The sequence below is a fragment of the Tamandua tetradactyla genome, chromosome 6 (assembly GCF_023851605.1).
Source record: "Tamandua tetradactyla isolate mTamTet1 chromosome 6, mTamTet1.pri, whole genome shotgun sequence".
NCBI lineage: Eukaryota > Metazoa > Chordata > Mammalia > Pilosa > Myrmecophagidae > Tamandua > Tamandua tetradactyla.
In genome coordinates this window covers 24,889,313-24,902,220 of record NC_135332.1, presented here as the reverse complement: position 1 = coordinate 24,902,220, position 12,908 = coordinate 24,889,313, and the positions used below count along the sequence as shown (strand labels likewise).

The following is a 12,908-nucleotide window of genomic DNA, read 5'->3' as shown; positions in this document are numbered from 1 at the left end:
AAGTGCAGCTCTAGAGCCTCCTCCTGCTAACTTGTGTGCCCACCTCTCAGCTCTGCACAAGTGAGCTGCACACAGAGGGACTGATGTCCCTCACAGGGACAAAGTCTGTTAACCAAATACTCACCAAACTGCCCTCCTGCTGAGGGTTCAGCACCTTCACCATTATTTCCAAACTGCATCAATGAATCTAAAGTGCGGGGGGACATCGGCAGGTCAATGGTATTGCTGCAGGTCGTTCTGTAGGAAATGGGGAGCAGCAGGAGGGGAAAGGGCCGGGTTGACAAGACACAATGGAAAAAAAAAAAAAAGAACAGAACACACACACACAAGCCATCAAACTCTGGTATCCAACAGAAAAATAAAAGCTCAAGCTTTTTAAACACACAAGGGCACTCTGAATACTAAACATAGCCCAGGGACTTCCACCCCATCACAAGATAACTCTCACCCAGTGTTCTATTCCAAGAAGGATAACTGAGGACATTAGAAATGAAGGCAAAATGGGAAGGGAAACTACTTACGGTGTCACACAGATAAACTTGGTCTTCAGGTATGGGGCAGCACCTGGAAAGAAGAAAACAGGGGCTTACTGATTGTGACTCTTCTCTGAGGACAGGCAGAAGAAGGCTATCTGTCTCATGTGGCCAACTCGAAATTCACTATATCCTTAAGCAGAGATTTTTTGAGACCCCCACCTCCCCTTTACTATCATCCATCCCTCACTGTAGAATACTGGATGTCCCAGGCACCCACAGCTTTTAAAATTCAATTCCTTCCACAAAGCCTTCCTGAACAGAAAAGACTTGTGGGTATCCCCTTGTCCCACTGGAGCCTAGACTAAGGTCAACCTTGTGTTCATTATTTCCCTAGATTATGTAACCGTTTAACTGTCTATGTGTGGTCTGAAGGATTCTATTCTGGCCTGGTTGTATCTCTGAGATAACTTCTCTGCATGCAGGAACCCAGCCTATACAGTCTTTGCATGGCATCAAGCTCACATATCAACATCGAAGAACCTTGAAAAGAAGACAGAGACTGCTAATGTCTGTGGTTTCAATGCCGAGTTATACCTTCTATTCCTAATAGCAACAATCTGCCACTATTACAACCTCCCAATTGGAAAGTATATCAAAGAAAAAGTGGCTTCAACATGCTAGGAACATGTCTTTGTCATGCAGTACAATTATCTCAGGAATGAAGACAGGAGACCTGGCGCAAGGCACTTTCTCTCTTGTGCATAAAGTAAGAGGGGGTGGAGTGGGGTGGAAGATGTGATTATCTATGATCTCTGTCATTTATAATTCACGCTCTTTAGTTAGAGATATGAGAATTGGAATAAATGAATTTTAGTTGTTAATTTGGAATAAATGAATTTTAGTTGTTAAACACTCACACCCAGAGGTCAAGGAGCCTTGGAGACATAGGCATGAAATCTGGGTTATTCGGGTGAACAATCACTGAGGAGGCAGAGTGTGGGGTGGGGTGGGCCCAGAGAAGCATAGTTATAAAGCTTAGGGCTTAGAGAGAAACTGAGGGATCAGAAAGTACAATGACATTCTGAGAAAAGAACTGTAAAGGGGCTCTAAGAATGCCACCTGAGTTTATTTTTGGCCAAGAAATAAAGATTAATGCAGTGTAAAATTCAAAGGAGCTACTGAGGCAGGATTCTGGTGTCTTATAACCCAACCATTTTAGCTCAGATCTGAAGGGAGCTGACACTCTAGAGAGAAAAGCATTTCATTTTCAGTGATCAAGGTAACTGAAAAAAATAACTTCAGCCTGAGATGGAACCGTACAAGCAAGAGAGAATCAAGACTAGAAGTTGATTTATGTGTGACTCCATACAAGGTTGTAAATGTAATTTATCTAATTTGCAAGTGGTTATGAGCCACTTGCAAATGTTCTCTGTATTGGAAGCTCATACTGTATGAGCTTCCAATACAGAAGCAAGGAGAAGAGCTATGAAAACTGGGAAGATAATCTATCTCTAAAAAAGACTCTTATAAACAATGCCATAGTAGTAGGAAGGAAACAGTCACAGATCCTTCTCCCTAGGGCCTCCCATTTTATTTTCATTTTTTTCTTGAGCTTTTAATGGTACACTTTTTTTTTTTGGTATACCTCCCATTTTAATATAGGGTCCCCACAAATACCTTGCCCACCCCTGTGAATATACCCTGACCCACCTCCACACTCACAATAAGCCCCTCAGCACACACTCCTTACACTAACACGCAAATTGTTCAAGTATTTAATCTTTTTCTCGTGATTAGTGTCCTGCCCCTAAGGAAGCACTGACGTCTCCAGGCAGGAAAGGACCTGCCCTCCCGGTCACAGTAGGCCAGGGTTATGGTAATGGAGGATGTCATCTCAGATTAGGAGGTTGGATCTCGAAAGTGAAATTAGTCCAAGGACCAGCACTTGGACTTAAATGTTCTCTGCAGAAGGAACAAAGAATAGTGTGTCAGGAGCTGATAAACAGATCTCCCAACTGAAGCACAACGTGGAGAGAGAGATAAGTAGCAGACAGGAAGTGAGAGTTAAATTCTTCTACATTATGAACAAAACTCAATACCAAAACAAAGGAAAAAAGGAAAGCCAACTGTCCATTAGCTTAAATCCTCTTTTTCAAGCCCCATTCTTTCCCACCCCAAGAAATTTCTCAGGATTTCTTATGAAGAAGTGGGAAGTTGGTGTGTGTGTGTATGTGTGCATGTGTGTATGTCTCACTTGTACAAAAACAGTTTTTTAAAAAAACAACTTGGGTAGGGAAGTTAAACTCAAAGGATCTTTTTTTAAAGAGCCCACTGTTAGAGCTCTATAATAAGGACAAGTTAAATGAAAACAAACAATGAAAAATCATTGGCTCCTTTATCCGGATCTGGACAGAGAACCCAGTGAGTCAAAGCAGCAAACTCTGAATAGGAATGGACTGGGGGCTCCGACCCCTCCATGCTGATGACAGTGCTAGAAATTTCAGGTTTAAAGTAAAATAATCTTTATATAATCCACACAAACACATATGCTCCTGCACACTACAAAACATCTTTGTCTTAGTAGCTGTACATTTTAAATACCAATTACGGGCCTCCCCACCAGTTATTGTCTTCCCTTCAAACACTACTCTCTTCTACTCGGCTGTTAAGCTATGTTCCAATACTGCTAACAGTCATTTCTTCCAAAAAGCCTTCATTCATTCCTCTTGACAGTGTTTACATTGTTCAGCAATGGGGAAAAGGAAACATGCTAGACTGAGGTATGAGTCTCAAACCTTCTAGCATCTGTTACGCAAGAGGCGCTATGCTTCTGGGCATCCTGTTACTAAAGAATCCTGTCCTCACTTTCTCTTCACAGCGTTTAGGTATGTTTTATGGGCAGCGGATGCTGTTGTCCTCTTTAGACTGATATGCTCCTTATGGTGCAGGATCTGGTGACTCTGATTCTTCCCTCCTTAATCCTATCAGTCACCCCCCAAAGCACTCACTACACAAAGTTTTTTCCCATAGAGAGGAATAAAGACCGCTCCCAAGTTATACAGACATTACCTGTCTGTCCTCCAAGGATCTTGTAATTTCCTACTTTTCCCCTGAATTGAATTCTTGAAATGTGGAAAATCAACGACTACCTGGGTCAGCTTCAGGGTGCTCCTGGCTCTCTGGCCGACAATACTTTCCAAACGCCTCCTCCTTAGGAATGTCAGGGTAGAGATAGACCAGCGGAGACACCAGGATGTTGGTGGCATCCATGATCTTATAGCCCATGATGATTTCAGCAAATGACATGTTGTTTAGCTGCTGCTTGGTATATGGTTCTACAGACTGGATCTGGGTCTTACCTGTCATGGGATAAGGGAAGGGAAGATAATGGCACCTTTGACTAGATAATCTCAGTGGAAACATTATCTCTTTAACCTTTCCTTGAAGGGTCTTATGCCAACACAGAGCTTGAGATTTCAAATATCCTCCCCAGTGGCCTGGCACTATGGAAATATTAGGCTGGCTTTTGGAGAGGCAATCCAGTTGGATCACAGGCAATAAATAAACTTGAAAAAGTACTTGCCTAAGATATATAAACTGAGCTGGTAAAAAAAGGGGGACAAGGAATAAAATTAAAATGGAAAATTTCTAGGTAAGTATCAGCCACTGGAGCAAGCAAAATAAAATTGGCAAACAAATCTTTCAGCTGGAAGAAATTTGGATATACAAGAAGTTACCTAAACCCATTTTATAAGTCTGAGAGCAGGAGCGCCTGCTCACTAGGGGGCAGTACGTGCCTGAAACTAGCAGCAGTAACAATGGCCACCAGGTGGGGCAGGTGAGGACCAAGCTTACCGCTGATGTCTTTCTCCACCCACGTGAAGGTGACGCCTCCTTCTTTGCTGCTTTCACTGAATCTTAGTAGGAAGGTGCCTGGAGGCTTGGTGCTCAAGATGGCCCGCTCCCTCTCCTTACTGATGAAGCCCATAATGTACCTGGAGCCAGAGGAAGACAACAACGCTTGGGTGATGAGGGTAGACCTTGCCACTGGCCTTCTGAGAGAGCACGATGACATGGCTACACCTGTGCACTCTCTGCCAGACAGATGCCTTTAAACTTACCCCTCATTCCAAAGGGCCAAGATATACTTTTTCACAAGGTCAATGATATTGTCCAGCCAGACCCAGAAGGAGAAGCCTTTGCCAGCCATGTTTTCCTGGAGAAAATAGTAATGGGAAAACCAGGTGTACTACCACCCAGCCTTTTCTACTGGCGGCTGGGCTGAGAATTCAGGGCATTCAGACCCAGCGTTCCTCATGGTAACCACAAGGTGGGCACTCCCTCCCTCTCCCACTCCCAAGAGACAGCAACAAGGATTTAACAGGATTGCTTACTTTGCAGAATTTGGCCCATGTTATCTGACACCCTGAATAGTTCACACCAGGTCCTGAAGGAAAAAAAATAGTATAATTTTCAGCTTTGAATCAAGACCTTTTTTCTCAAAACAGAACATTACATACATATTTGTTCCACACTGGGCCATGAAACCACTGGTTTTCATGTATTTGAAGGTTGCTACCACTGTCCATGCATGCATGTACACACGCACACATACATTTACTCCCAACCCCAGCATCTGGACCCACTCAAGTTGATGTTTTGCCCAGGAGAGGTGATAGAGAATTCATCAAGTTCCCAAGTCCCCCTGCTCTTCCCAGCCTCAGGTGGTGGTCTTCAGACCACCTGAAGCTGATACCTGACATTAGAGGGATGTATTTCCAGGAGCACAGGACATAGCTACCTATAATCCAGGTAGCACATAAAATATTCTTCTAGAATTTTTTCCAGGGGAAAAGGTAAAAAAACAAGCCTAACATTTATTGAAGAAACAGACAGGGAAGGTGGAACCTTTAGCTTTGCTTTCTAACAGACACTTAAAATATCTCCCTAAGGCTAGATGAAGTAGTACCCTCAAAAGGTGAGGGGGGGACAGCCACCAGGAGAAAAAAAATCTGTCTCCCAACTCACAAAAAGAGTTACCAGGATGCGAACTTCCTTTTAATCCTGGTTCCCTACTCCAAAATGGAGGATATATTTTCTGGCATTAGCACAGTGCCTTGCTCAAGGTAGGTGCTCAGTAAACATTTCCTGAGTGAATAGCTCCTGGGCAGATCCGTTTTCTGAGAAGGACAGGAGGAAGAAGAGGTAAAATGCTGACCCAAGAGCTTCTCTGCCAATGTAGTCAGCTGCTCAATGCTCAGCCCTCGCTTTGTAGTGGAGGAGAACTGCCAGCTCAGCACCTCAGCCACTTGATCCCAGGTTCCAATTGGGGGCTTGGTGAAAAAGTTCACGTTCTATTAAAAAACAAAAAACAACATATTTGCTAATTTAGATGAAAGGGCAGTGCTTAATGACCTGCACTAAGTACCCTCAACATCCACCAAGCCACAAGAAGTCAAAAGAGAATACGGTTTTCAAGAGGACAGGGAACTAACCTTGGGGTTGTTGGTCAGCATGTTATACCACAGGATTGAAGCCCAAGCATTGGGCATCTGGCAAATGTTGGAGATCACCACGACCGGTAAGGAGTGGGTCTGAGGAGTTAGTAGAGAAAGAGTTAGGGAGGCTGAGGGATCCTCAGTTTCAAAAATCTTTTCACCCCTACCTCACGTGGGGAATTACAGGAGAGGAGTGTAACTGGGTCAGTTCTCCACCCAGCACAGAAAGAAGCCCAGCAGAACCGGTGGGACTTGGGCTGCAGTCTGACCATAACCATTCATTTGTAAAATCTAACTTGCTCAGATTCCCCATTTATAAAACTTAGATGACAAAGCTATATATTCTAATTAACCAGAGAGATACCAGGAATCAAAGACTACTCTTGCTTTTTCAGGCATAGCTTAAATTTAAAGATCAAGAAAGTTGGGAAAAGAAAATTTAAATTCCATGATTTTCTCTATATTAAAAGAATTAGCTATTTAAAGACTATTTTGCTGAAACTTTATAAAAATCACCTATAATTAATTTTTAAATACAGATTTTCATTCACATTTGCTGAAAGCTGAATATATATCTATTTTTTAAACATTGGCAATCCTAATCAATTCTGCGGCAGAACTCACCTCCAGGTCAATCTTGAGGCCCTGGTGATAAACTTCTGTCTCAAAGGTGATCAGGTGCAGCTCCTCAGTCACAATTAGGGAGGCCTAAGAAAAGGAGAAGGATATTCTCTTCCTCAGAGAATGGTATTTGGTACTACCAGGTGCAGCTGAGGAACTTGACATGCCATGGCCTCCCTACAGCAACAAGGGTGATCTACCAGGCTGCCACAGAAAATCCACTAGGGAAACAACTCTGAGCACAGTTCTTGCTGACACTAGACTCTCCCATGTAATGCTCCTCAACCTGATCTTTTACTCTCCCAGTCCCATCCCCTTCCCTCCTCCCTCAGAACTCACCACTAGTGTGTCTTCTGAGTCTACCATTTCCTACCTTTTCTTTATAGTTAGTTGTAGGTTGTTTTTTGTTTTCTGTTTTTCTAACCACATTTGTATCTCTGAACAAGGTATATAATGTTTAGTTTGGGATCTTTGTGAACTTCACACATGTGGTATACTCCAAGTATTCTCCTCTTATTTTTCACTTGATATGAAATGCATCCATGTGGTTATTTATATCCACCATTTAGTCAGTTTCATAGCTGTAGAGTATTCCATCGTACAACTACAGCACAAGTCATTTATCCAATCTAGTGTTGATGGGTATTAACTGGGGTTGTATTTAGGCTGCAGTGAACATTCTGTAAATGTGTACTGATAAATACGTGTTCAAAGATTTCTCTACTACAGAATCCTGAGACTGGCACCGCTGGGTTGTAGGCTTCATAACCCATTTAGGGTATATATTTTTATTTTTATAATGCCAACTTGTTTTCCAAAGCAACTCTGACCAGCAGTATAGCAACCTTATTTTGAACAAAAGTTACCAATTGATTCTCAGAAACAGAATTTCAATTCATTTTTTAAATACTTTTTTCCAATTACAAAAGTAATATATATTCAATTTAAAATGTAAATAATACAAGATAGTATAGACTCAAATACCTATAGCAGCACTGAGATGTAAGCACTGTCTAGTTTTATATACCTCCAGAAGCTTTTACTGCATATATAAATACATATAAAACAGTTTGCAGTATATCTTTTAAATAAAAATACTAACATATTACTCAAATTATTTTGCATCTCACTTTTTCTAAACAAATATACCACACGCATTTTTCCATCTCACTGCATAGAAACTACCTCTCTCTTTAAAGAATTACATTGTTCTAATTCCATTCTTTTTTTTTTTTTAAACAAAGATCTTCTGCAATTTAGAGAAGACAATTTCTATCCAGGGGTAGAATGTAAACATCAGAAACAAGAACAAGGTGTCAAATTTCTTTTTTAAAGACTGAAAGCTAGTTTTTGGTCACATTTACCTAATAAAAAAAAAGGTTTTCCCTGACCAAAATGCCTGCACTCTGTGATCCCTCTTTCCTTCTTACTTTTAAGTTCACAGATAGTGATTCATTCTCTTACTCACAAATAATTCAACAAGGTAAACCAATGGGAGGCAGAGAAGAAACGAGGTTTTGTTCTGCTTTTAAAAAAATGTTTAATTAAAGAATTTGCAAAGTCCCCTTCAGGGAATGGTGAGAAAGGGGGAAAATTCAACTTCCCCAGGTTGAATTCCTGATATTCTCACAAGCAGGGTGGACAATCAAAGCTACAGGCTGAGCCCCCAATCTTGGGGTTTGTTCATATGAAACTTAACCCCACAAAGGATAGGCCAAGCCTACTTAAAATTAGGCCTAAGAGTCACCCCCAAGAGAACCTCTTTTGTTGCTCACATGTGGCCTCTCTCCAGTCAACACAACAAGCAAACTCACCACCCTTCCCCTGTCTATGTGGGACATGACTTCCAGGGGTGTGGATCTTCCTGGTAACGTGGGACAGATATCCTGGAATGAGCTGAGACTCAGCATCAAGGGATTGAGAAACCCCCTAAAATGAGCTGAGACTCAGCATCAGGGGATAGAGAAAACCTTCTCGACCAAAAGAGGGAAGAGTGAAATGAGACAAAATAAGTGTCAATGGCTGAGAGATTCCAAACAGAGTCGAGAGGTTATCCTGGAGGTTATTCTTATGCATTAAATAGATATCACCTTGTTAGTCAAGATGTAATGGAGAGGCTGGAGGGAACTGCCTGAAAATGTAGAGCTGTGTTCCAGTAGCCATTTTTCTTGAAGATGATTGTATAATGATACAGCTTTCACAATGTGACTGTGTGATTGTGAAAAGGTAGTTAAAAGGAGCATCAGACACAAGGTTATCAACAGATAAGTAAAACATATGGAATAAAAATGAGTAATAGGGGAGAAAAATGTTTAACTCAGATTTGTTACTTTAACACCCTTTATTAAAGAGGTTAGCAGAAGTTAGAAGGGGAATTTGGAAAACCCCAGGCAAGGTGGGAAGCTTCTTTTCTACCAAATGGGTGTGGATAACTACCCAGCAAGGGACTTTCCTTAGTAATGAGTTAACTCCTGGGACAGTCAAGGACATGCTCTGAGCCAAAGAACATGACTTCTGATCATGTCACCCATGGTGACTTATCTGAATGACTACAGCTGAAAAAGCAGGTTGATGTCTCTAATTCTGGCAAAAAGAAGCCTCACTCTTCTCTCTCCCTCAAAGTAAATCCTCCCAGGTGATTTTTGTGTGTTTGTTGTTTGTTTGTTTGTTTTGCATGGGCAGGCACCGGGAATCAAACCCAGGTCTCTGGCATGGCAGGTGAGAAATCTGCCACTGAGCCACGGTTGTCTGCTCCCTCCCAGGTGTCTTTCATCCCCACCAAAACTTACATCACAATTGGCTCGACCTCCATTTCCACATCTTTGCTCTCTTAGGGTCTATAAGAAAAATAAAAAGCACCTCTGTCACATATGGCTTTCCCCTCTTACCACTCACACTGCAGATTCCCTTTATGACAAGGGAGACCAGGCTTCTCCCACATACCAAATGTTTGAATTCTGCAGAGAGGCTGCCATTGTTGGACTCTTCCATGTTCATCACTTTCGTGTTAGTGCCCAGGATGTTAAATTTCCGGGATCTGAATCACAGGAGAAAAACCAACCCCAATGGTTACTGAGTGGCCAGTTGATAAAGTTAGATTAAACAGAATAGAAGGAAGACCCTGGGCTGAACTTACCCTCTAAGAGCTGCAACATCCCCAGAGTCTCTGTTAAGAACATAAACTGTTGTTAATAAAACAGATTCTGTGTTTCTTAAAAAAGCCTGTTGTCAGAACTGTACAACATAAAGAGAAGGGGAAAAAGCCTATTTTGACTACCTGTTATAAAGTCTGATGGGAAAAGTACTGTGCTCCTAGAAACTTCTTTAAACTATTCAATTACACTTTAAATGTGAAATATAACAACCTTATACACGCTTATGTGGTGGACATCACTGGTTATCTACCCAACATCTACTGCCCCTTTCCCTAACTGAACCATGATTCTGCCCAAGCGTCCCCCCAGCCCCAGCCCCAGAGGATCCTGACAATTTAAGTCCATGAGAACACAGCATGCCCACAGCACAACAGTCCGGGGTAAGGACATGACCTACAGTGTCTCAATCAGACTGAAGGGAAGGAATTATATTCCAGGCTGCATTTATGTTACCTAACTTTAGTGAACATAAGCAAGGAAGCATTTACCCTTAACTGCTCTAAGCACCCATGTTCCAGCCCAGAGGGGAATTTTAAAATGCAAGTGATACTAATGATGGCAGAGAAGACAAACAAAAGATCCTGGATCCCTGATGTCATCAATGAGTCACTGACCTCACCTTGGGGAACTTGTCCTAACTGTGCATTTCCAGTTACTCTGGGTTGTAAATTTCCTTATTATTTAAGCCATACTGGGTTTTCTGTTACCCACAACTCAGAGCATCCTATTCAATAGAGCTGAAAATATTTCCCCCAGATTTCCCACTGTCTTTTAACTCTTTTTTTTAATATATAGTTTTTATATAGTCACATTTGTTTTTCCTTTTGTACTATTTAGAAAGATGTTTTAAAAAGCCCTTCTCCTCTGCTATATATTTACATATGCTTTTAGAATTAATAGCTCAATTTTTAAAAATAGTGCATTCTTGGTAGGTTTACAGATGAAAATTGATTGAACTTTAAGACATTCAGAAGCTGTTTTCCATATACCACATTTTAGAACAGAACAGTCCTCATTATCAGTAAGTCCTCCCTCATGTCTCCCCCTCTCTATATATATATTTTGTACATCCTTTTTTTTTTGTATTACAGCTTGAAGATATAACTAACAAATACTAAACTATACACATTTAAAAGGTACAGTTTGATGAGGTTTAATACATGTATATATAATATACACACCTATGAAACCATCAGCATAGCCAAGATAATGAACATATCCATCACCTTAGGTAATCACCCATTTGTAATTTATCCCCAATCCCAAAGCCTATCCCACCCCAACCCTGTCCACAGGTAACCGCTGATCTGTTTTCTGTTATATAGACTCATTTACATTTCTAGAATTTGATATAAATGGAAACAAAGTACCTTTTTTAAATCTAGATTCGTTCATGCATGACAATTATTTTGAGAACCATCCATGTGTCACATGTATCAACAGTCCATTCCGTTTTATTGATGAGTAGTATTCCATTGTCTGTCTACTCATCTGTTAATGGACACCCACCTATTAGTAGACACCCAAGTACAATTCTTTGTGTGGATATATTCTTTCATGTCTTCTAAATTTTTTTTTTAACATGGGCAGGTACTGGGAATCGAACCTAGGTCTCTGGTATGGCAGGTGAGAATTCTCCCACTGAGCCACCATCGCACTGCCCATATTCTTTCATATCTTATGGGTAAGCCATAGAGGTGAAACAGCTGTGTCATAGGCTAGGTGCACATTTAACTTCGTTAAGAAACTAAAAAACCATTTTCTATAGTTGTTGCACTATTTTGCCACTTTATCACCATTACATTATATGTTCACCTATGTTTTAAAATATTTTTGTTTTAAATGTGTAAATACATTTGGAGTTTATTCTGATGGACATTAAAAGCTTCCCACTCAAATCCCCAAAACCACTTTCTGAATAATCTTTTCTTCACTGATTTGGGATTTGTTTTTTTTTTTTACATGGGCAGGAAGCAAACTGGGGTCTCTGGTATGGCAGGCAAGAACTCTGAGTCACCACTGCCCACCCTAAGATATTATTTTTAACAGATATGAATATCTTATAAATTTGAGATCTACTTCTGGACTTCCGATTTTGTTTCAATGAGCAACCATTTTATTCCTGCTCTAGTAACACACTATTTTAGCAATTAAAATTTTATGAAAAATTTTATATAAATTTTAATAACTGACAAAGCAGTTTCCCACACCAACCCTTACTATTTTTGTTTTTATTTAAAAATTCACTAGCTTTGCTCATTTTTTTCATCTCTTATATAACTTGAAAAGCATTTTGTAGAATTAAAAAACTCCTATTTATATTTTGATTGGTGCTGCATCAACTGGGAAGACTCAAAATTCTTACAAGATAAATAAGTATGCAATCCCGAAATATGGTTTACCAGACCACTTTTTAAAATACTCACCCTCACTAAAAGTTCAGTTTTCTTCAAATAGATCCGAAATATTTCTAAGTTTATCACAATCTATTTCTACGTTTGTTGCTTATTGTGAGATCACTTTTTCTATTATAATTTCTAAGTGGTTTATGTAAATATATAATTTTTTCACCTTTATTTTTTAAACTTACCACCTTTCTCAACTCCCTTCTTCCATTAATAATAATTTTCCACCTCATTCTCATAGAAATTTGCAGATAAATAATTATCTCACCAAAGATAAGGATACGGTTTCTCTTCTAATCTTTTCAAAGTGTATGTGCATTTAAAATTTTAATAAATGTTGTCAAATGGCACTACAAAATGGCACTCTCACAAAGAATTTGAGAATAGTTAGCTCCTTCACAATTTTTTAAAACTGGGTATTATCAACCTTTGTCATTTTCAACAATTTTATAGATTACAGCACTGGCATTGTTTATTTAATTTGCATTTCTATGATAAACATGTTTTTTGTATGTTTATTTGCCATTGTTATTTTTCCTTTAAATTCTCTGTTCATATTATTTGACCATTTTCGTTTAAGGCTTTATCTTTAGGTGATTTTGTATGCTAGGGGAATTAACTCTTTGTTAACCTATTGCAATTATTTCTCCTAGCTTGTTTTTCAACTTAGTTGGTATCTTCTGACATATAGAAATTTAAAATGTTTACATTCAGATATATTATTCTTTTCTTTTAGTAGCTTCTTTGGAAGGC

General features: G+C 39.9%; 1 protein-coding gene across 6 annotated transcripts in view; it reads right to left on the bottom strand.

The window, feature by feature from the left end:
• Positions 1 to 12,908, bottom strand: part of STAT3 (signal transducer and activator of transcription 3) — a 65,695-nt gene that overhangs the window by 2,793 nt on the left and 49,994 nt on the right. For 3 of the 6 annotated variants that reach the window (XM_077164351.1, XM_077164349.1, XM_077164350.1), the window contains 12 exons: positions 9,732 to 9,761; positions 9,539 to 9,632; positions 9,385 to 9,432; positions 6,599 to 6,682; positions 5,972 to 6,070; positions 5,695 to 5,830; positions 4,871 to 4,923; positions 4,598 to 4,692; positions 4,332 to 4,471; positions 3,623 to 3,835; positions 522 to 564; positions 125 to 237 (listed from right to left, as the gene is read on the bottom strand). In XM_077164351.1, the coding sequence (XP_077020466.1) occupies positions 125 to 237; positions 522 to 564; positions 3,623 to 3,835; positions 4,332 to 4,471; positions 4,598 to 4,692; positions 4,871 to 4,923; positions 5,695 to 5,830; positions 5,972 to 6,070; positions 6,599 to 6,682; positions 9,385 to 9,432; positions 9,539 to 9,632; positions 9,732 to 9,761 (1,148 nt within the window). The remainder of the gene's footprint in view (positions 1 to 124; positions 238 to 521; positions 565 to 3,622; positions 3,836 to 4,331; positions 4,472 to 4,597; positions 4,693 to 4,870; positions 4,924 to 5,694; positions 5,831 to 5,971; positions 6,071 to 6,598; positions 6,683 to 9,384; positions 9,433 to 9,538; positions 9,633 to 9,731; positions 9,762 to 12,908) is intronic. The other 3 variants (XM_077164353.1, XM_077164352.1, XM_077164354.1) reach the window with 3 other exon arrangements.